Source organism: Citrus sinensis, chromosome 1 (genome assembly GCF_022201045.2).
Source record: "Citrus sinensis cultivar Valencia sweet orange chromosome 1, DVS_A1.0, whole genome shotgun sequence".
NCBI classification, from domain to species: Eukaryota; Viridiplantae; Streptophyta; class Magnoliopsida; order Sapindales; family Rutaceae; genus Citrus; species Citrus sinensis.
The window spans coordinates 14,737,433-14,761,492 of NC_068556.1; the positions used below are offsets into that span (position 1 = coordinate 14,737,433).

Genomic DNA, 24,060 nt, shown 5'->3' on the forward strand with positions numbered 1-24,060 from the left:
GGCTTCATCGCATTTCTTAACCATGCAATAAAAAATTATTTCATTCCTTCCACAGCGAAAAAGCTTTTTATTTGTGCTCACACTGCTAATGAGCTATTTGATCTGTTACAAGTTTATAGACCGGAGCTAGACCCCTAGACCTTTGTGTTGGAGCATCCAAATAATGATGATAACAGTAGCCGCAGTAAGAAGTACAAATTAGATTTAACTCTCCGCCTGTAAATATTTTCTTATGTGTTATACCACCCAGGTGATGTCTTCTAAACTCTACTTCTTTCCTTTAAAATATTGAGGACAATGTTTCGTTCTGGTTGGGGGGAGGGAATAGTCGACAATTGTGGAATCTTGGTTAAGTTTTTATTAATTGTTTGTTGTAGAGACTAACCGTGGCTAACTTTTTGTGTTGAAGATGACTGAATATGGAGTGTAGTTACTCTAGAAATGCATCTTCTTCGTTTAAAAAAAATCCAAAAAAAAACAAAAAAAAAATCCAAACATTTTTTTTCTTTATTAAGCTTTGACAATTATTTTTTTTAACTTCTTCATTTTAATTTCTCCTTTATAAATATAAACTTTCAAAATTTTGAGTCGAAAATGGTTGAATATGGAGTGTAGTGCCTCTAGAAACGCATCTTCTTAGTTCAATTATGAAAAAAAAAACCATTTTCTTTTTCTATCATTTTAAGTGTAACTTTTCTAATTAGCTTTTCTGCATCATTTTTCACATTTCTGCATGCATATTTTCTTTTCATGTTTAGAATAGGTTGGGGGGTAGACTGTCGTTTAAAAAAAAATGTGTGATTTTTTTTAATATTGAATGACATGATGACTTTCAAATTTTAGTATTTGTATTATCTTTAGGCTTAAGTGATGTTATGCTATGTTTGTTATTCTATATGTTGATGTCGGAGACAAATATGAATTACTCGAAGGAATGTACATGTCATAATAAATACCAAGTGAGTTTTTGAGCCTGTCATTTTTCTTGGAGAATAACCCATTTTGCCCATTCTTCACACAGTTTATCAGTTTATTATTTTATATACGATCTCTAGATTTTTTTTTTAGTCAACCCTCTGAAAAGAAAAAAAAATTGTAAGATAAAAAAAATGTGTGTTGCTACATCTGGAGGCCCATCCAACTAGTAGATATGGAAGATTATTTAGAGCCCTAGAAGACGATGGAAAGGTCATCTTTGATCTGTTTGAGCCTTTTTAGCCAACCCTGTTATAAAGTATCCATATTTAACACCTTTGAGCCTTAAAAGAAAAACAAAAAAAAAAGTTTTTCTTTGTTAACTTATCATCTTGACCCACTCCGATTTGGAGTATTACTCGATGTCTTATAAATTCCATCAACTATTTATGTTTGAGAAAAATGTAAATAATTATTTTGTTCAGTGAAGTTGTGCAAAATAAAAAAAACAAAAAAAATATTATTTAAAAAAAACAATAATAGGTGAAATCCACCTTGTAATTTCCAAAAGATTTCTACTTTTTCTCAAACATAAATTTTGTTTTTTCTTATTTTTCTTCATTTGTTAGCCATGTCCTTAGCCTACATTACATCCTAATAAAAATCCTTCCTGATTTTAGGGAGCTATAGTATGAAGTAGAAGCTAGTTATATGGGCTAAAAAGACGTAGTGGTGCATTAAAATATATATATATATATATAATAAATAAATTGGGTTGACTAGTATTTTTGTTTGACTTAAAATCGTATTATTTCTAAGCTGTGGGCATATTTCTTTCATCTTGGTGAGAGTATGTGATATCACTTCTTTATTATTTTTTCTCAAATTTAGCATTCATTAAAGTGACTATTTTTATTGGGTTTAATTTCCTTGTGAGAGTGTCACTACTTCCAGTGAGATTTTAGAGTTTGACACGTCATTCTTGAAAGTAGCCGTGACAAAGTCTACTGGGCTGATTCATGTGGATGGTTGATGTGGGTGTGATGTTTCTGTAAATTGGAGATAATGCTTATACTTTTATTTGATTGCTATCATTAGTATGATTAAATAAACACTAGTGTTAAAAAAAATCATTTTGGGTTTGAATTTTTTTTTCACTTTATTTGCTAGGGACTAACAATAAGCTGATTGGGGGGTATGTTGAGTGTTAGAAAATGTATATTTATAAAGGAGAAAATCGTCATTTTACATTTCAAGTCTTACTAACACTTCTACTTTTATGTATTTTAATCTCTTGTAATTTAATTATGTGTATTTTATTTTAATTAAGTATTTTATGTATTTTAGGGGCATCATGGTCATTTTACAATGAACGAGAGATCAGACAACAAAACGGACATCACTTTTGAACTCAGAACAGTCGAAAACCTTAGGAGGAGCATAAAAGGAAAAATGGCATTGTTCACATGTACGGTACTGTCTACGTTACTGTTCACGACATTGTTCACATAGACGGATCGATGGCGTGGCATTGACTGATGAGGTATCACGATCCTGTTGGACTAAAATTCTTATGTATTGTTGATCGGTGACGTGGCATCATGTTAGTGGACCAAACAATCGCGCGTACGGTACATGCATATACACAGGATTATTTTCAACCAAACTGCGTCACTATTTAAACCACGTGGTCAAATTGTGTTACTATTCAAACCGCGTGGTCAAACCGCGTACTGTTGACTGATGACGTGGCGCAATCCTGAGCCTCCGAAATGTTTTTGATCCGATGGTCATGATTTACTCAATGTATCTATAAAAAGGGGGCCTTCCCCCCCTAATTTGGCATCCCTGAATCCATTTTTGGGCTCCATTTTTTGTAATTCCTTCTCTATCTTGTATTTTCTATGTATTTTAATAAATTTTTATTTTGCCCCTAGTTCAATTATGAGTAGCTAATTTTCTTTCAAGATACCCAAACGCTTCAATTATTATAATTTCCACTTTAATTTAATTCTTCCATTTCAATTTAAATTTCAATTTCAATTTAAATTTTAGGATATTCCAAATCATTTTCACCACAAACCAAATCACCCAATTCGAAAATTAATTCTACATATAATTAAAATCCACCTCCTCGTGGGATCGACACTCATCACCATTAATCTATTCTACAATAGATTCGTGCACTTACGAGTTCAATAAAATTTGCACAACACTTTTGACCCATTGTCAAGCTTACAATTGACTCGATGCATCTTTGTTCTTCGCAAGTAACTCAGGGTTTGTTCGGCATTGTATTAGCTTTTAAAGGAATCCATTCCTAAGTAGATTTCCAAATAATCAACTTTGTAGATAATTTACTAATTTGGTTGATAAATTTATTTATTAGAGAATCACTAATTAAAAAAATTAATTTATGGTTGGTAAAGTGTCTTGTACACTAAAATGACCAAAATAGACCTTTTTATAAATTATTTTTATAGATAGTTTTAAAAATTTATTTGTAAGTATGTTATTTAATTAAAAATTATTTTATTTATTTTTATTATAAAAAAGAGTATCCAAATTAATATTGATAAAAAAATTATAAATTTTTGAGAGTTCAGCCACCAACATCACCTTTGAATACATACTTTGTATTAGGGGAGACAATCTTGTTATTTTTCAAAATTTTAGAAATTGAAGAGGGGTTTTAAAGACAATTGAAATGATAAATGGGTTATTAAAAATAAAAAGGGAAATTATTATTTTATTAAATCCAGGAGGGGTCAAACTAGCACTTTGGTAATGATTAATATTTAAAATAATAGTTATTAGTTATACTGTAAAAATAATTAGTTGTTCAAAGAATTAGTTAAACGTTTAGTAAAATTTATTTTAAAAAGTACTGTGAGTTTTAAAAGCAGTTATATGTGTTTAGTAAATTTTAAATAAAATTATTTTGATAAAATTATTTACATTTATAACATTTAAAATTTTAGTAAACCATTCTATTCATAATTTCCCTATTAATTTGAGTTAATGAAAACCCAAAACCTAATAAAACCTGAGAGGTTAGATAAGCATAATCACTTTGTGATAATACTTTACTTGATTAAAATTAGGTAGTGTTTTTTTTCCCCACTCCGAAATAAATATCGATATAATGTCTGCCATTTATAGGGTTCTAAGAGAAATAATAAATATGTTACAAGGAATCAAATCCAAAATTTCACCTTCATACTAGAAAAGTAAAATGATTTGTTGCCTTTAATGATTGATTTCATTTAATAATAAAAGGGATTTTATAAGAAAAAGTTAAAATTAAGGAAAATGTTATAAATACCCTAAAACCCGCTAAAATATTACAGAAATTGCATTTCGTTCTTGAATTGTTGTCGAGTTCGTAAATAGCCCATGTAATCACATATATTTGCATATTAGCCATAGTAAAGTTCTGGACTATTTGAATGCTATGGGCTCTCCTAAATAAGTAGACATATTTTGATGATACAAAGCTTAATAACAAAACCATGATGACTTGTAAGCCTAAGGTAGATAGTAGCTACTTGTTAATTGGGTCTAGACTCTTACATGCGCAAGAGGTCACAAACGTAGATGGGCTATTATTTGTATTTTATTATTCTAAATATCAGTAGAGCTTTTATTATTAAATTAAAACTCTATTGATATTTAGAATTAGAAATCAATTGAGACTCTAATTAATCATTCTATTATAGCACAACTCGAAATTTTACCCACACTTGATACATGAGGAATATTTATTATACCTCAAATGATGAGAAGATAAGCAGACTCCTTCACAACTTTATTGAAAGGGGAATCGAGTTCCAGCAATAGTTAGAACTCAAACACATCTTGAGTGCAAGGTTTCCAATGGGCTATGAGCCCATTGGCCTTAAGGCCACATAAGCTATGATATTTATTCATATTCCCTTAATATATAAGCTTAATAAACCAAGGAAAATAAATCAATAAAGTTAACACTTGGTAGAAACGTTAGAATGTGGGGGGAGTTTAGATGAGTTTTAAAATATGAAGGGATTTTGATTTTTTTTTTTCAAAACAAAGTGGGGTTTGGTTCATTTTTCTATTTTTATCTCTCATTTCTAACAAGGCGTATAGATATTTTCACCTCGTTAATTTTGTAAATCCAACCAACATTTAGAAAATAATTATAAAAAGATTACATTATTTTTTTTAAAATATAAATTAACAAAAAAATTTGACAATTAATCAACTAAATCCTTCTTTACTTTATTTTACTTAGGCTTCTTTGACCATCTTTAACTAGTAAAGTTACTTTAAGATAAGTTTCATTTGAGTATTTTACTCTTATAACGTAAAATGACCAAATTACTGCGGGAAACATGAACTCTTATATAGAATATTTGATGTACTTAATTTTATTTTATTAAATCTCCGAACTACTTTATTTTAAATTTTTATAATAATAATAATAGAGTAATGATACAACCACAAACTCTTGTACAAACTTATTTTGTACAAACTGACGTGGCATTAACTCATTGGTTGAATAAAAATATAAATTAATAAAAACAAATCATGTGGGCCAAGTGATATTTAATTCAACCAATCTTATCATGCCACATCAGTTTGTACAAAATATGTTTGTACAAGAGTTTGTGGCTGTATCATTACTCATAATAATAATAATGTGTACTTATCGTGATTATTTCTTGAAAGTGAGGCCAAATTACAAAAATTGTGAGATGAAATTCAGTGGGTCATGCAAAAGACTATATGAACATAATTGGCCATGATAAGCTTTTATTGGTAAGAGAAATCCTAAAATCACAAGACTACCATACATAAAATAAAAAAAAATGGTAAGAAATCAAAACCTCATCAAACTTGGAATAAAGTTTAACCGTATGTTAACCTTAAAAAGAAATAACAACAAACAAAAGTTCAACCTTAAGTTGTACCAAAAAGAAAGAAATAACAAAAGGACAAAAGGATCACGTAATATATCAACCAATAAACGAAAATAAAATCGCATCAGAAGTTAAACAAAAATTTAAAGTAGCATTAATCGATTTGATCTCTTACCGTATATGGAATTGTATGAGCTGTCTTTAGGGTTTTGTTTTAGCCTATATATTTCAGACATGAAACAACCCAATTGTCGTACAGTGACAATTCAGAAACCAAGAAGTATTTTACATTAAACAAAATCAACAATCAAACAACAAAAACTGAAATCATGATGCAAAAGAGTATTCTGATTATTATGGCGGCCATCGTAGCAACCCTCAGCTCTGTTGCTTATGCTACACCGGGCATTGCCACTTTCTATACAACCTATACTCGTGAGTATATTAATTAAAATGTTTTAGAAATTAACATTTTCCATTGTTGTCAAAATGTGAATTAATTTTTTACAGAGTTCTTCACTTGATCATTGTGCGTGCCACACTGACTATGATATGTATTCTTTTTTTTCTTTTTTCCTTTTAGTCGGTTACAATTAATCTACAGATATTCTATAATCTAGGTTTTACTACGACTCTAAAAATATATATCTATAGTACATCCCAAGAATCTACTAAGCCTAGAAGGCTAGAACATAAATTTACTCTTAATAATATTATGGAGAAATCTATTTTTATATTTCACTTTTTTTTTTGTAAATGTTCATTTAGTTCTTATATTTTTCATAAAAGTCTGTTTAGCTTTTATATTATAGAAAATATCTCAATACATCCTTGTTGTTATATATATATATATATATATATATATATATATATATATATATATATTCCTACCCTTAGTTTCTCATTCTTTTTACAATAATATCCTTACAACAATATATTTGAGGATATTAATGAAAAGAAAAACTGTTGATTTATCAAATTAGCTTTAAAAATAAAACAAAAAATTACTGAAAATTTGTATGCTATTATTTTACTTCAAGAATTAATTTGGTAAAGTAATTTTTTATAAATAATTATTAGTAAGATTGTTGCAAAGATATTAAACATTACTTTAATAAGTTGATATTAATTTATTTATAAATAATTGTTAGCAAAATTATCATAAGGATACAAAGAATACTAGTTCTTTCATATTGATATCTATTGTTAATTTGCTAATTAATTTTTTTATATATAAGTCAATCAATGTCAAGAATATTGCTACAAGCATATTACTGTAAAAGAAAAGAAAAAGTAAGGGAAAAAATATGATATATTTAACAACATAGATGTCTTGAGGTAATTTTAAATTAAGGCAAAATATAAGAATTAAATGAGTATTTACCTTTTTCTTCTTCTCGTGATTTAGCCTAAGAAAAATGTTTTTTGGCAAGACAATTGTAATTGGTTTTATGTTTATAAGTAGGGGTGGATCCAACTCATGACTTGTTGGGCTCAAGCCTTTGTTGGAGAAAATAAATTCTAAAATTTAAAGGAATAATTAATATAATTTCTAATTACCCCTCATTAAATCTATTAAAATTGTCTCCACTAAATCTATAAAAACAGCCTCTATAAACTCATAAATCCATAAAATACTTTAAAAATTATAAAAACCTACACTCTAATTAAAAAAATGAAAACCAACAGTAATCCATATGGATTATTTTACTATTATTTAATTTAGTCTGGTTAAATCTCCTCCGTAAACTCATTAACCTATATAATTTCAACTTTTACATCTAGTTGACGTGTGATTTAGCCCCCAATAAATTAGAATATTCTTTCTCAAGTTTGGACTTCCCCACTTTATACAAATCTATATAAACTCTTTACAAGTTTACAACATTGTAAAAGCGTACATTTTGTAAATAGGCGCAACAAATTAAGAGTGGATGTTTGTACTTGAGAATGATTAACGTTTATAAATGATGTATATGTCCCCCCATTGATTATGTAATATATTCTGTTTTTGTGATTCATGTTTTTCAGCTTCCGCATGCTTTGGAAATAATGGCCAAGGTGTGATGATAGCGGCAGCAGGTGATGCTTTATGGGATAATGGCGCCGTGTGCGGAAAAATGTTCAATGTTAAGTGCACAGGAGCACGAAACGCAGTGCCACATCCATGCACGGGTGAAAGTGTAACCGTGAAGATTGTTGATCACTGTCCAGGCTGCCCATCCACCATTGATCTCTCCAGAGAAGCCTTCACTCAGATTGCTAATCCGGTTGCAGGAATTATCAACATCGATTACCACCAGTAAGTATTAAAAATTATGAATTTGGATTTAGTGCTGAGAACTTTTGATCTAAAACTTTTATAATAATGTGATATGTAATTATTGGATAAGAAATATGGCATAATTATCTTAACTGTACACGCTATATATAAATGTGTTTAGGTATTAATAATGACAAAATCTTAAACGTGACAGAATATTATAAAAAGTTTAGTTGCAGCTCAGCTCAACGTATTCATTCAAGAAATTGTCTAGGTATTAGTAATTGCAAAGTAATTAATTGATTGTTAACTTTTCATTGTTTTAATTTGCAGGGTTTAAGACTTTGCATGACGTGATATGTACCTACACAATTGGTTATATAATCATTAATTAATGTTAGTGATATTCGATCTTGGAACAAAAATAATATGTAAACTTATCAAAAATAAATAATATATAAAAAAATTGTTTCTTCAATAATGCATGATTAGCCGTTGTCCTTTCTATATGACTTTTGAATGCCTGTGATTGTGAAATATTGAAAGAATATTTACATATCAATACCCTGTAATTTCTGAGTGTCTTAAGATGCGTTTGGCACATTGTACTATATTGTATTAGGTTGTATTCTATTACATTATATTAAATTATAATATAATACTATATTTGATGTAATATGGACTGTATCATATCAAATAACTTTTTATTTTAGCATTGATATTAAATTAATTTAACTTAATGCTTAAAAAATAATTTTCACTGGGCGGCCACCAAAAGTCACCGTTGGAAGTCGTGTGTCATTTAAACTATATATTAGAATTCTTATTATCGTGGTGCTACACGATGGTGCAACTATTAATGAAAAATAAATTTTTATTTGCCATAAATCTATGTTCAAAGTCTCAATTTTCAAATTTTTGATCGTAAAATTTAAGGCAAACAAAAATTTTTTTGCCTATAATAATTGCACTATTGCATAGCTCGAAAATGAGAATTCTAATGGTACTAAATTTTAATATAAAACATGATATTATGCAGCAACCAGCTGCCGTTGAACTGTTACTGACAATCTATCAGCACCAATAGCAGCATATTTGAGTTTTTAATTTTATTTAATATTATATATTTTTATTTAATTTTTATTAAATAATTAAAGAATTTAAAAAAACTAATGTGAACAATGCAGCATTACATAAACTCGGGTATCCCTCTCATTTGTTTAATGCCATATTGTTTACATTATGGTGTAATCTATTATACGCCATAATGTGAACATGGATATTTACTAAACATGGGATTGCATTGTATTAGCTAATGCAATTGCATATAATGTGGTATGCCAAACACACCCTAAAAGCATTTATTAATTAAAAGAAATTAATCAATTTCAATTTCTTTACCATAAAGATTACATTAATAAATTTTAAGTTCCTATGCATACTATAGAACTTAAAATTAGGAGTGGTAAAATTCTCAACAAGTTTTGAGGTTTTATGAAGCCCCAATCTAAAGAGGATAAATTTTGATGAGTTTCTGGAAATAAAAGAAAAATCATCCTCAAAATGATCCCTAAAATTGATTGTTAAGAAATGAAAATATAGTAAGAACATAAATTGAGCCAGTCATGAATGAATTTGTATACTTATTAAAAGATCATTACAAGATTCAATAATCTTGTACTTATATAGCTACGAAATGTAGTTAATACGTTAGATTCATACATTTGGGATACAAATTATTTATCCCAACTACATCAGTGTAGTATTACTCTAAAAACTAGGTAAGCTTATGCCAGGGGATTGTGATTCCATTAATTCTTTATAATTACCTAAACTCTTTCAATTGGAAACTCCCATGCACAGTCCATTTTATTGTTCTGTAAATAAGCCCTAATAGGAATCCAATAATCTAGTTACAAATCTAGTCCACAATAATCATATTTTTGGATCAATTGCTTGGGCCTGCATGTTAAAAATTTGACCAGATGGGTTTGAAAGCACTCAATACCTAACCGATTGATCGCATACTTTACTATTTATGTCCTTTTTATGATATGACGAGGCCTAGTGGTGTAATTGATAATTGATTTTACATTTTTTTTCATCGATCCATGCCACATTAATTCGCATAGACAAGTTTGTATTGAACTCGACTACTCCAGAGAAAGATTGCTCTTTTTTGTTTTATTGTTCATGTAATTTTCTTGAGACATGTTATCAACTGCTTATAGGGTTTTAAAAGAAATACTAAACTGGAAGTCAACAAATTCATTGCATAATTAGGGGTGAGTATTAATTAGTTCAATTTGGTTTTGTAATCGAACCGAATTGAAAATAATGGGTTCAATAAATTATAAAATTGAATCAAAATTCAGTTTGGTTCGGTTCAATTAGGTTTTATATTTTTTTGGTTTAAGAAATTTGATATTTTTGCTTTTGTATTAACTAAAATTTTGACTTTTCATATAAATTTGATCCTTTTATTTTGTTCAATTCAATTCTAATGACTAACCATTTATGCTTTATTCGAAAATACTAATATAAAATAAAATTTTAATGAGCAAATGTTATTATATATATAAATACTTTTTTTTTATTTTAACACAGTAAATGATATATTTCCAATCTAGTTTAGTTTAAATCGAAAATTTTATCGGTCTATAGTTTTTGAACCATTTGTTTCTTATTAAATCGAACCAAACCAATGTAATTTCGTTCAATTTAGAAAGAATCGAATTCCATGCCCATCCATAAAATCCTAAATTAATTCTAATGGGATTCTAACGCCGACCATTATCGTCGTTTCGATTATCATATGTAGGTCTAGAATTCTAAGTCAAAGGTATTTTGGTCTAAACCCATGATTTTTTTATAAGAGTCCATCAACAACGATATTGTCTTTGTGGGATACTTGGTTTCTTTGCTTTTTTTTTTTTCAATAAATAATTAGTTTTTGGATAAGAATATATAGTAACTGGACAATATATTATACTGAACATAAATTCATTTTTAAAAGTATGTTAGTTAAGGGGTTTCTTAAATCTATGCTTTGCAGTGCAAGTACCCTTGAGAATTAAGGGCCACTTTGAGATTGTGGTGGCTGATAAAACTACTTTTGTTATGCCGATGAAATAAGTTGTTTATTAAAAAAATAATTTAGTGTTTATAAACTGTGCAATTGCGATTGCCTTGAGTTTGAAAAGTAAGGTACATGTGTTTGGTTAATTTTATTTCAAATTTTTTTATTATGTAATGACAAAAATAAAAATTTAAATTGTCTTTTATTTATGCATTAAGGTTATAATAAGAATTTTAAAATAGTACAATGGCTTATTTAATAATTTGCTTATAAAATGCAATCCCTACATGCTTCTAAAAACTATTGTAAAAATGAAGAAACTTATTAAATAAGCAACTTTTAAAAAAATTTAAACAAGCTGCTTATAGCATTTTAATCTCAATCCCAATTAGGATTAGACAATAGCGGTACCAAGAATTAGATATAGGAGGGGTTAAGTTATAGTACAACACAATTTAATTTTAAAAAAAAACATTTATCAAAATGATAATTTTCATTCAATAGGTGATATTGTTTAAACTCCATAATGGCTTACTTGTAACTTTTGTTTACTATCTATTAATAACAATACTTAGTCATAGGGTAAGGTTTTCTAAATTAATGCTTCATTATTTATCCTATGATGTAGATTGAACCATTACTTTATTAGAATTTAAAATCTTGAAGAATTTTAATTTTTATTCTAATACGAACTTACAAATGTAGTTTGACGATGGATTTAGTCATGGTGATAAATTCTTTAACAATTGAAAGAGAAATAAGAGAAATAAATTATTATAAATTATCTTAATTCGATAAGGGATTTAACAAATAAGAGAAAGATAAAAGAAACTTAGAGAAGAAAACCATTGTATTTTAAAATTTTCATAAACTTGGAAATGACTTTTAGGATAATTACTAATAAATAGATCATTAAAACAAAAAATCATTTCATTTTTTTTTTAAAGTGAGCAGGTGCTTTAGCCCCTCTTTGCACCTTTGGCACCACCCTTGACGGTAGCAACGGAACCGGGGAAAGTATACATAAGTATACAGAAAAGACAGTTCTTTTCTATTATATTAGTATTTTCTATTCTATTAGTATTAGATTAGTATTAGTTAGCGATCCCGGCTCAGCGAGTCCTTTCTTCCTGTTGGCACCAGTCCTACATTTCGAGATTATTTGTTAAATGTCTGAAATCTGAAATTTTATTACTTTCAAACATTTTCTAAAATTTGTTTGTTTGTTTTTTCGAACTTGTATCTAATTTTCAGACATTTACATCTGAATAGAAAAAGTAAACTTTTGTTACATTTATCTAAATGAAAAAAGGTTTGAATGACAAGTAAATATTATATTCTAAAAAGATCTCTGTAAAATAACTTATTTCCTAAACTATAAAATTTAATCCTCTTTTTTGTTTTAATTTATAAGGACATAAATGTTAAATGACCAAATTTAAGATTTTTTTATTGTAAAAACAAATAAGATGTCACATATATTTAAATATTTAAAAATAAATAAATATGTCATTTAAATTTTCGTATTGAGACACATTCACACTTTAGAAAAATTCAAACTCATTTAGATTTCGGACAAAAAAATAAAGGCTATCTTCGTCTTAATGGACCGAAGAGAAAGTGGGCTCCATAGGAAGAAGATTGTACCATGAAACTACAACACCAAGATCCCAAATTTATTATGACTCTAAACGCTACCGTATGATAAAATTGGGAGTCATCAACTCATCATCACCGATGAAGCCGAATTTTCTTAAAGAAACAAATGTGGAGGACGATAATTAGCGAACATTTTCTTGGGACCTGTCTATGTTACAGATTCTGTAACAAACATCTCCCGTCATCCCACCATCCGATTTTCTTTTGTTTAGTTTCTCACTCCACATCCAACCACATCCAACGGCTGATGCTGCAGTCTGTACCTTACAGATTCTGTAACGTAGTTTTGTCCCATTTTCTTGACTGACTTTGATAAAGTAGTTCATGCATGTGCCAAGCACAATTTTAAATTATTTGACCAATTAAGCTTGAGTTCTTGTGTCTTGGTACGCGGCGAAACATGTGCTGGAAATCATGAGCCTTGAATTGATTGATATAGAACTCATTGTATAATCTCAAAGTTGCATGCCCTACGCCAGCTAATCTGTCAATAATTATTGTATTAAAAATCAAAGCAAATGGAAAACTGTCCCCATCTCACAAATTGGACCCATTTGGGGTTTGGTGATCAATCTCAGAATTACAGGTTCGTTTTTTTTTTTTTTTGTAACATTGAATGATGTGAGTTCCAACTTAACGCCAACCTGAAAGGTCAAGAAAGAGATCATCTTTTGCTTTCATTGCCCGTATTACTAGGACAAATTATACTGCATCAGCGCCAATCGTTACGACATGATTTTATTTTAAGAACACTAAAATATAAATATCTCAAATTTCCTTCTCTGTTTCTAATAATTTATTAGTACTTTTTTTTTTTGTCTTTTATATTACTGTTTCAGTTGTATTTTGTTTTGCGTTCTTGTAACATTGGCACAGACATCTGATCCATTGTTGCAGTCCTACTTTTTTTTTTTTTTTTACCTAATTACAACAGTTGCTTTACTGTGTCGCCATGAATGAATTGAACAAATAAAGAACCCTTGCATTGGCGTTTGAGTCAAAGATTTGAACAAATAGTGAGTCTATGTTTAAATTATTGTCCTATTTAAAATTTAAACCTATTGTCAAACTGACAATAGGTCAGAGAAGAAATTTTGATTGGGATGAAGGGAATCCAGGGCCAAATCTGTTGGCAAGATCGTGCCCATCAAACATAAAAGTTGGCTATTTTATTTTTTATTTTACGTTTAAATTATTGTCAATAATTTATCTTGAGCAGTTGAGTGCTCTTAAGGATTTTTTTTAGTAATTCTCGGTCTGTTTAATTAATCTCGTTTAGTTTATCTTGGACTCAATCTCTCTCCAAAATGGTACACGCGAACGTAATATTATTGAATTAATTATTTTATTGATTTTTAGTTAAATCAACTCTTTCTTCTATCAATTTCATGTGACTAATTTTATTTTTACCTTTTAACAATTATTGGGAGGAAATTTTCTATTCTACTATTTAAAATTGATGGACCTATTGTCAGTTTTCTAATTCTACCACCAAAGTTTCTCGTGTAATTCTGCGAATTCTGTAAACTGCAATGACAACAATTTCATCATAATCAAATTTCAATCGATTACGTTCGTTCATCTTTGCATTCGTGTATACTTCATGGCAATCCTTTTGACTGACTGAATTCTATCACTCCTTAACAAGATATAAGCACCCGATGATGTAAAACAAACCAAGTACAGATTGTCAACATGCTCCGATCTTTAATTGACAAGGTAATTTGAATAGTACCAATTCTGCAGCCACACTGATATTGCAAAAGAAACCTCCTCAACTTAATAAATATATCTTATTAAAATAAATTTTTTCATTATGCCAATAAATGGTGTTTGGGGAGAAACAGAAAAATTGTAATAGCAAGCCACATGTCAATGAGGCACCATGACTTTAAGTGATCATTGTACGCACCCGAGCTATCCGACCTACACCATAAACTTAATATCTGAGGTACCCGACCTACGCCATAAACCTGAGGTACCTGACTTACACAGTAAACTCAGTACCCAAGGTATCCAACAGATTAAATGCGAAACGATCAAGGAAAAGTTTCTAAAAAATTAGTCACGAGTAGGGATGGCAAAAATCCCCACGGGGACGGATACCCTCGGGAATTTTCCTCATTTGGGGAGGGTATGGGGATAATTTCATACCCAATTTCTTATTCGGGGAAGGGACGAGGAAATTTTTTTACTCAATTTCTTATTCGGGGAGGGGACGGGGATGAGGTGGAATCCCCATCCCCTACCCATTTCCCCATTTTAATTTTTAATTTAATTTTTATTTTTTAAAATTACTAGTAAATAAATAATAAAATTTGAATTATAAAATTATAAGTATTGGTAAAAATAAAAAATATCAAAATATTTATATTATTAAACTTTTAGGCTTAATTAACTAATTAAAGTCCTAAATTTTTATTTAGGATATTAAAAAGACCGGACAGATTCTATTAGCCCAAAACTTTTGTTTTAATTTTAATATTCATTAAATATTTTAAACTTAAATCTATTTTTTATTTATTTTTAGATGTTATAATTGCCCACAGCAAATCACAATTTTAATATCTAATCTAATCTAATATTTGTTCTTGATTTGCTTCGACTTAACTATTGTGCTGTAAAGGGAATAGTCCACATTTATAAAGTGCCCACGCCACCATTGAAAAGTTAATTTTGAATCTAAATTTGATTTTATTTGTAACAATTTTATATTAGACTATTAATTTGTTCATGATAGTTTGTATCCCTTTCATGCTGTGTTACTTATTAATTTAATGTATGTGACTTTTGTAATGGATATTAATGTAAGATACATTTCGAACTTTACTTTTATTTAAATTTTTTTATTTTAATATGATTAACTCAAAATCAAAAACAAAAAAAAAATATATTAGTTATTCGGGGATCGGAGACCCTCGGGGATCCTCTGTTATTATTCGGGGAGGGGATGTAGATTCTCTTAAATAATTTTGACGGGGATGAGGAGGGGACGGGAACATACGTAAAATATCAGGGATGGGTACGAGGAGATTGGTCCCCTCCCTTTCCCTCCCCATTGCCATCCCTAGTCACGAGAGACGTCTTCATCGCCTAAAAAGTAATATTTGATTTTGTGAAAATCAAATGTCAGAATATCATGTTGAAAAAGTGGCGATAGCCGACTGTCACCTCTATTAAAAAGTGAAGGATGCTAAACCAAGGACAGTGGTCCCCAACCACCTTGCCAGACAATCTCTACTGAAGTATCTTGTGTTAGAAAATTAACAGTGAGATAACAATTTAATACAGTAGCTAATTTAAACAACAACTGGAAATCACGAATGAACAACTGAAAAAACAGCAGGGAAAAGAAAACCGAAATAGAAAAATAAACCCGAGGCCTGTAGCACAGTTTCCTTAAAATAAATTTACCACCTACTGTAGTGCTTTAGGTTTGCTGGGAACTGTTTTCTAGGATACAACAGGTACGAATTATCAGTCAAACATAGACTAATAATTCCAGTGAACCACAACAGTGTACAAACTTGATCGAAAACATAACGGTGCCTTTTTATACACATGTGAGGATGTAACAGTAGCATAATATTAAATTTCCGAATTCAATATATACCATTTAATTGTTGTAACATCCAATTCAATTTAAACAATTCAATACAGCCTATTGAATTCAAAATTTGAATTTGCATAACAGCCCAAAAATAATTGCAAAGTTGTTACAAATCCTTTGAATTCAAAAATTAAAAAATGGTTATAAAAAATTTAAAAGGAAATTAAAAACGTGCCATGCAAGCTTGGGCTGACATTCGCGTATGCATGACGCGCAGGCGCACACGAGTTCAACCAAATCGGTTTTGGATTCGCACACCCCCCCTTACGCACGCCCATGTGGAGAGAGCCTCTATCCTTATAATTCTTGCTCATGCATGGGTAAGTGTCTATATATAAACACAAATCCCTTGGCTTATTTTTTTCTTGTGGGATAAACCTCATTTCCTTTCAAATTTTCAACTTCAAGGGTGCACTTTGAGAGACAATTTCTCATTCACCCAAGTACCATTTTGAGTAAATAAATATACACTTTCGAAGTATTCACGGAGTAGAACCCGAACTTCACAAGATTTCCCGCTTTCGCTAAGTGGGACCCACTAAAAAATGTGCCCTCAAAATAGCATATTGATAGTCTATTTTTTCAACATCTTGGACCACTCTCCAGCGTATGCCACATGCCCAAAAGGATAAGTTACGCCATAAACGCCTTCTTGCTCCCCAAGTACGCTCCCAATGACCTAAAAATCATAAAAAGATAAGAAGGACAGCCAATAACTATTGGAAACACGCCATGTGGCAATCGAGGTACTTCATATATAAACGCGCCCAGATCCAATCTCATTATTCTACATCACACACACTCCACAAAAAGAAAGGCTAAGGTTCTTCAAACTTAAGCCATTATTTTCAGAGGGCTGGAAAGCTCTCACCATAAAAAAAAGCTTGAGTTACTGATTTGAGCGTCAGAGTGTGGACGTCGGGTCATCCCGGCTCCACCTCTAACCTATTTTTTATTGTTTTGCAGGTTTAAAACTTATCTAAGAGGACCTCCCTTTCATATTCTGACCTCTCGCTGCCAGCACCAGCCTCTCACCCTCCTTACCTTATTTGAATCTTAGAAACAACACACACATCGACCTAGTATGGTATCCCATTTTCCCTAAAAAATAAATCTATTGTTCGAGACAGATTTTTCCTTTCTCATTTCCTCCAAAATCTGTCTAAAACAATTGGTGCTGTTTGTGGGGAATGCACAAAAAGCCTCCACAACGATTATCAAACTAGTTGTTGTGTGTACTCCAAAATATAGCACCTGACGTACCTTCCAAAGCTTTAATGGAAGACCCTACAAGGATGGGAGATGACAATAGTGATGAAGGTACGATCCCATAAAGAGTGATGCGAAGCCCACAAGAAACTTTAAAATCCACAATTAATTTGAAGTTTCAACTTCCCGAGAAAGTTCTAAATAGATTTAAGTGAAACAAAAATCTTGACCCAATATTTAAGAAAAGATGAATCAGAGGTATAAAGAAGGATATTGACGCCACACTCAAGATGTAGATGAAAAGGTGAATGATAAGTCTCTTTTAGAATGCCACAAGAATGCAAATTGTTGATAAGTTCACTAGTTCTCAAAAGAACCAAAGAAAAAAATGATCTTTCAAATTTAAAATAATATTCATCTTTAATTGTCTTACATAGCAAGATTGCTGAGTTTAAATAGGCTAATAGAAACCCAAGATCCTAAAAATACAAATGGAAACATTGAAACAACCCTCTAAGCATAGGTTTGTCAAAGGATGCTTCAAAAGTCTTCACCAACCCACCATTATTAATGCTAGTCATTGACAAAATTAATGCTAACCTACCATAATTAATGTTAGTCATTAACAAACTTAATGCTAGCCCACTATCATTGATGGTAGACTTACCTAACATATTGACAAACTTGAAACAAAACAAATAAATGAATTTGAATAAACAAAGGAGTGGTTGGAATTCCCAAGCATGAACAAGCTATAATAAATTGATCATAACACCTTCTAGAGAACTCCAAATCCAGCTTTGTAAATTGCATTGGAAAGTTAACTTAATTATCTTTCCAATGGTATATAGCTTACACATTAGTTATAACTCAATCAATACCATTTTTATTCTGAATTTACCCTTTCTGCATTTGACCCAAATTGTGTATTTGGCTGGCCAACAACTTGAATAATGCCCACAATGCTTTGTCTTCTCTCCAAGCCCAATCCATTATGTCTTGCATCTTGAATTGCATTTTCAATCCATATTTTCTCAATTATTCCATTTAAAACAGCTTGCATCTTTTTTGTTCTAGCTCTTGTAATTGGGCCTCCATGAATGTGCAAATGATCACTTGAAACTTTAATGATATTCTCTTGATGTTCTCATCAAGGAAAATAACCCGGCTCAGAAATCGACGAGTATTCGCCAAGATGAAGAACTCATCTCTCACAAGCATTTTGAAGATCACACTCATGCAATTCTTAGGGCAGTGGGATATTGGGTATCCAAAAAGTCACTTCCACCAGCGACACCAAATACTCCACCATAGCAAACATTCCAACAAATTATGTTAAGAGCTGAGGTACAAGAGGCCAGTAGGCCAAAACGTGGGCCATTGGGTACCCACTCTAAGTTTCACATCGTGGGCTTCCAAGACGAATGCTCCCGCATCTTGCAATTCCCACAGCAGCCAAGGTACTAAGAGTGTAAAATGAGCCTATGAGGATCTTTGTGACAAGTTAAACATAAAAATGGCTTCTCAAATAGTAGCGACACCGTCAGGTTCTCTTGAGATACCCCTCGAGTTTGTGGAAATAATGGAGCACCTGGAAGCCCAAGCGAAGCTCTTTTTCGAAAGGTAAAACATTACAAATTTTTCAACACCAATGACCTACCATTCACCATTCACCATTCACTATAGAGATTCACATGGCGGCTTTCCCGGAAGCTTTCACTATGCAGCAGATACCCCATTATTCGGGTACCACTAATCTCTTGGAGCATGTCGAGCTATACCATGACCAAATGCTTATCAAGGGTGTTGACGAGAATGCCATGTGTAGGATGTTTACATACACACTCACGGGCCCCGCGAAATCATGGTTTTGATCGTTGAAGGCAGGTAGTATATCCTCCCTACACTAGTTGTTGTCTAAATTCATTAAAGATTTTTCTTATGCTTCCACTCAAGATAGGGTAGCCTCTAAACATGTTTTCATCAAGCAAGGGAAATCCGAACCTTTGGCGAAGTATGTGAGTCGTTTCCACCAAGAAGTGCTGCGAACCGGAGCATTTGGACACCAACACACATTGATATACTTTGAGAAAAATTTGTTGTTGGGCAAGTTATGACATTCTTTTCAAAAGAAACATTTATTTTCATATGGGGAGACCCATTCTTGAGCCTTACAATAGGTGGAGATGGATGAGATAAGCTATTTGAAGCGACAATAAGACAAGGTCGAGATCATGAAAAGCAAAGAGAAGCCTAAGAAGACGGGAGCCCCAACACCAAGGGTACCTCAAGTACGAATCCCGTCACATGTTACCCTGCGTGGAAGAGGGTACAACGCTCCTGGTGTTTCTAAGGTACCCCACCATCCTAGATTGTCGCCGCCAAAACAACAAGAGCCACCACCGAAACCTCGGTACGAATCTTACCATCCGTTGAATTGTTCCCTAGAGCATATCTTTTACCAGATTCGAGATAATGGCCTACTCCGACCACCAAAGCCAATGAAGAAGTACCCCAACATGAAGCGCAATCTAAAGTATTGCGAGTTCCATGAGGATTTCAATCACATCACATCCAAGTGTTTCAGTTTGCGCGAGGAGATTGAATATTTGACTCTTAGTGGGTACCTTAAGAAGTTTGTTGTTGGCATAAGAGAAGCTCGGAAGTCCATGGAGCAAGATAAGAGCAAGCACATAATTTATAACAGTCTCAAATGTGAGGCACCCCAAGGACCGAAGAAAGGCGTATATGTTCTGATGATTGCAGGCGATCCTACTTGACATGACTTAAAAGCGATTTCTAACTCCCTTAAAAGTGATTTCTAACTCCCAAGTATAAAAATATCTTGTTATATTATAACTCGGTGAGTTTGAGGTCGATTCTCAAAGAAATGAATTAATTTGTTTATTTAAGTTTATAAAAAAAATACAATTTAATTTAAGAAAAACTATGAAATTGAATCAGTTAGGGTTATGGATCCACTCCTAGTAATAAATACAATTTAACAAATTCTTTTTATTTTATTTCCCAAAAGATTAATTGTATATATTAAAATTATTTTCCCATTTATTTTATTATGGATTAAGAACTTAATGTGCCAAAACTTAATTTGTCTACAATAAATCAAAATACCATTTTACCATACTTTATACTAAATTAAGAATTCATTATGCCAAACTCCCTTATTTGTCTACAATAAATCAAAATTTCAAATATAAAATATAGATAAAATTAAATAGAAAACAATTTAATTTATAAAATTAAAAATAGAATTTGATTCAACCATATTTTTACTAAGAGTTTCACCTTCCCCTAACAACGAATATTTAGCTAAACATTTTGAAATAAAAGAAATTATTAAAATTGAAAAACACATAATTAAAAAAAATAGAATTTGAAAATTGAAATAAAACTAATTTTATTGATTGAAAATATATTACAAAAAGAGATGAGAAGAAGAATTTGAGGGGAAAAAAGATAAGAGAAGGTGTGGAGAGGTATGTTCCCCCCTCTCTATTCATACTAATACATGGTTAATTCACACCACTCAAATAAATAAAACTAATTACATTTTAACCTTGCATTTGTTCCACTAATAAAACATAAACCTAACTTAATCCACTCAAGCACATCCAACACATTCCACTAAAAATTATCATACTTAACATAGTAAAAACTTATAATTTCACAATAACCATATTTACCGTGGTAAAAACTTAAAAATTTACAACAAAGGTCTCAGATCCTCTCCGACAATGACATAATTTCTTGGACTTCTGAAATCCTAATTTCACATTCGTACATTTGTTTGGAGCCCTAAATTACATGAAATTATTATTATTACCTAATAAACACACAAAAATACACAAAATCAAATACTTAGAAAAATAATTAGAAATTCATAACATGTTACACAATTACAAATATAAATTACATTAATAGCACAAAATAACATTTTACCCTTAATAAACATACATTTTTTAACACTAATCAGTACTCTAGATGGCCAGTCCAGGAGGGCCATTAAAAGTTATGGTAGATCGCCATTGTTAACAGCCAACATTAGTGGGGAAGTCAACTTCACTGGTCCGGGTGCACATCAGGTACCCCACCATCCCTCGTCGATCCTTTTTAACAGAAAAATATGTTGAAGGTATCTCATACCCTCATGATGATGCCTTAATTATCACACTAAATGTTGCTACTGGCAAAGTGGCAAGGACATTGGTAGATACCGGCAGCTCCGTCGATATCATTTTCAAAAGCACCTTGGATCAACTATTGATTGGGTCACCAAAAATCACTCCATATGCTACACCTCTTATTAGATTCGCCAGGTATATGGTCATCCCTAAGGGAATCATCACACTGCCCGTTACACTTAGTAAAGTACCCTTACCGTGTAGTTCATATGATTGATTGTCTTATTGTGGATAGCTCTGGTGTCTATAATATCATTTTAGGAAGGCCATTTTAACGAAAACTAAAACAGCGGTATCCCTACATCACCTTGGTATGAAAATTCCAACTGCCATGGATGTTGTCACTATCAAAAGAGACCAGCATACAACTCGGGATTGCTATGTTGTTGCCTCTAAGGAAAGCAATCAGACTGCTTCTGACACTCAGTTGAAGGTGTACTTTACCAAAGACAGATTATCTACATATGGGATATTAGGGGTACCCAATGACACTTACCCAAAAACCATAGGTGAGATTGAAGTACCTTTAGATCCCCAAATTCTAAAAGTGAAGATGGGTATCCCAATTTAGAGAAGTTGGTCTTCAAGCCTCGCTTAGCCATCAAAGCTCAAGTCATTGCCAATTTCTTGACCGAAGTCGCCAATGACTCCGAGGGTGAGGGAATCCTAGGTTACCCGAGCAAGACCAAACTAACAGTAGAAAAAGAACAACTTTAAGGAATCAATATTGACGACTCTCCAAATTCGTATGGAAGTGGTGCAGGAGTAATCATTATTGGCTCCAACAGAGAGAAGTCGTACTACTAATCACTTTATTTTGGAATAAACTAGGGTACCTGACCTACCCCGATCATGACGATCTAATCAACATCAAACCCAATAAAAGGGCAGGCTAGTAGCTGTCTTTATCATTCTTTGTCCGGCATATTTGATTCTGAGCAAATGGCAGATCATGAGATTTTCGACCATCTCGTATAAGGGTAGGCAACTAGCTACTTTTGTCACTATTTATCTTGCATATTTGATTCAGAATAAATGGTAGATCATAAGGTTTTCGACCATCTCGCATAAAGGTAAGCGAGTAACTGTCTTTATCTCTATCTATATTGTCTATTTGATTCTACGCGGATAGAGGATTATGAGATTTTCGACCATCTCGCATAAGGGTAGGCGAGCGGCTGCCACTACTTGTCTTGCATATTTGATTTAAAGCGAATGGCGGATAATGAGGTTTTCAATCATCCCGCAAAAGGATTCGTCACAAGTTTTGTTAAGATTTGCAGCAAACATTTTTGAGTAAATTGCCATACGTTGATGAGATAAGATTAAGGGTACTTGGGGTACCCCAGGTCAGAAAGTCACTCTTCAAATACACCATGAAGGACCCTAAAAAGGCTCGAGGAGTGTAGAGAATAAGTTCGCCTTTATTGTTACGCCAATTGTGGATTTACATGCTTTATAAATTTATTGTGCCGATACTTTAGTTAGCGATAAGTGCTAAAATCACCATAATCTCCCAAGATTAACAGCAAGCATATCTAGATGAGTCACCATATTGATGATGAAATTGGGTTGCCCAATCATGAAGTAAAAGATAGCTCAATGAACATCTAAACTTAAGGGTACCTAAGGTACCCCATGTGCCTAGTCAAATCTCAGAACGAGTCAAAGAAATAACATTTAAAGCTATGGAACGTGTAAATACCATTACATGCAATAACAAAATAAGAGGAGCTTGCTAGTACAATATTGAAGTAGTTCGGGTTCCCCGACAAAACATTGTAATACATATATGAAGAAAAGAATAATTTCAAGTATATTTAGCAAGATGTTTATCTTCACCTCCATCCATTAGGATAGAAGGATCAATAAAAGTGTTAGAAGTAGCAGAAACGCAAGCGTCAGTATCAGGGGTACCTTATGGTGACTTCATCTGAGGTACCCCGCTGATATCCGTGAGCTTTCAAACCAAGATGTTCTAGGAGCCCTGTTACTCTCAATCGCCTTCAAGATGGCCGACTTATCTACCAATTTCTCCATTCTTGGCACCACCAGCCCCAGATCAGCACTTCATTCCTCGGTCATAATATGTTTAAAGGCATTGTTGACCATGTCCTTTTGTCGAGGTACCAAGACTTTAAGCTTAGCCTAAAGCTCCTTAAGGTCTTTTACCTTACGGGCCTTCTCCTCGAAAACTTCATCAAAACGTCTTTTCAAAGTCTTGT

The 24,060-nt window shown here is 31.8% G+C and overlaps 1 protein-coding gene across 1 annotated transcript; it reads left to right on the forward strand.

The window, feature by feature from the left end:
• Window positions 1-6,086: 6,086 nt before the first annotated feature.
• LOC102615768 (putative EG45-like domain containing protein 1) lies at window positions 6,087-8,500 on the forward strand. The gene is made up of 3 exons (XM_006490690.3): window positions 6,087-6,248; window positions 7,845-8,115; window positions 8,410-8,500. The coding sequence occupies exons 1-3, from the start codon at window positions 6,143-6,145 to the stop codon at window positions 8,414-8,416; spliced, it is 384 nt and encodes a 127-aa protein (XP_006490753.2). The 5' UTR covers window positions 6,087-6,142; the 3' UTR covers window positions 8,417-8,500.
• Window positions 8,501-24,060: the final 15,560 nt, after the last annotated feature.

Excerpts from the sequence above, each read along its gene's own strand:
- LOC102615768 (XM_006490690.3), top strand. The coding sequence starts at position 6,143 with ATGATGCAAAAGAGTATTCTGATTATTATGGCGGCCATCGTAGCAACC. Across the intron at positions 6,249-7,844 it reads TTTCTATACAACCTATACTC|CTTCCGCATGCTTTGGAAAT; the intron begins GTGAGTATATTA and ends CATGTTTTTCAG.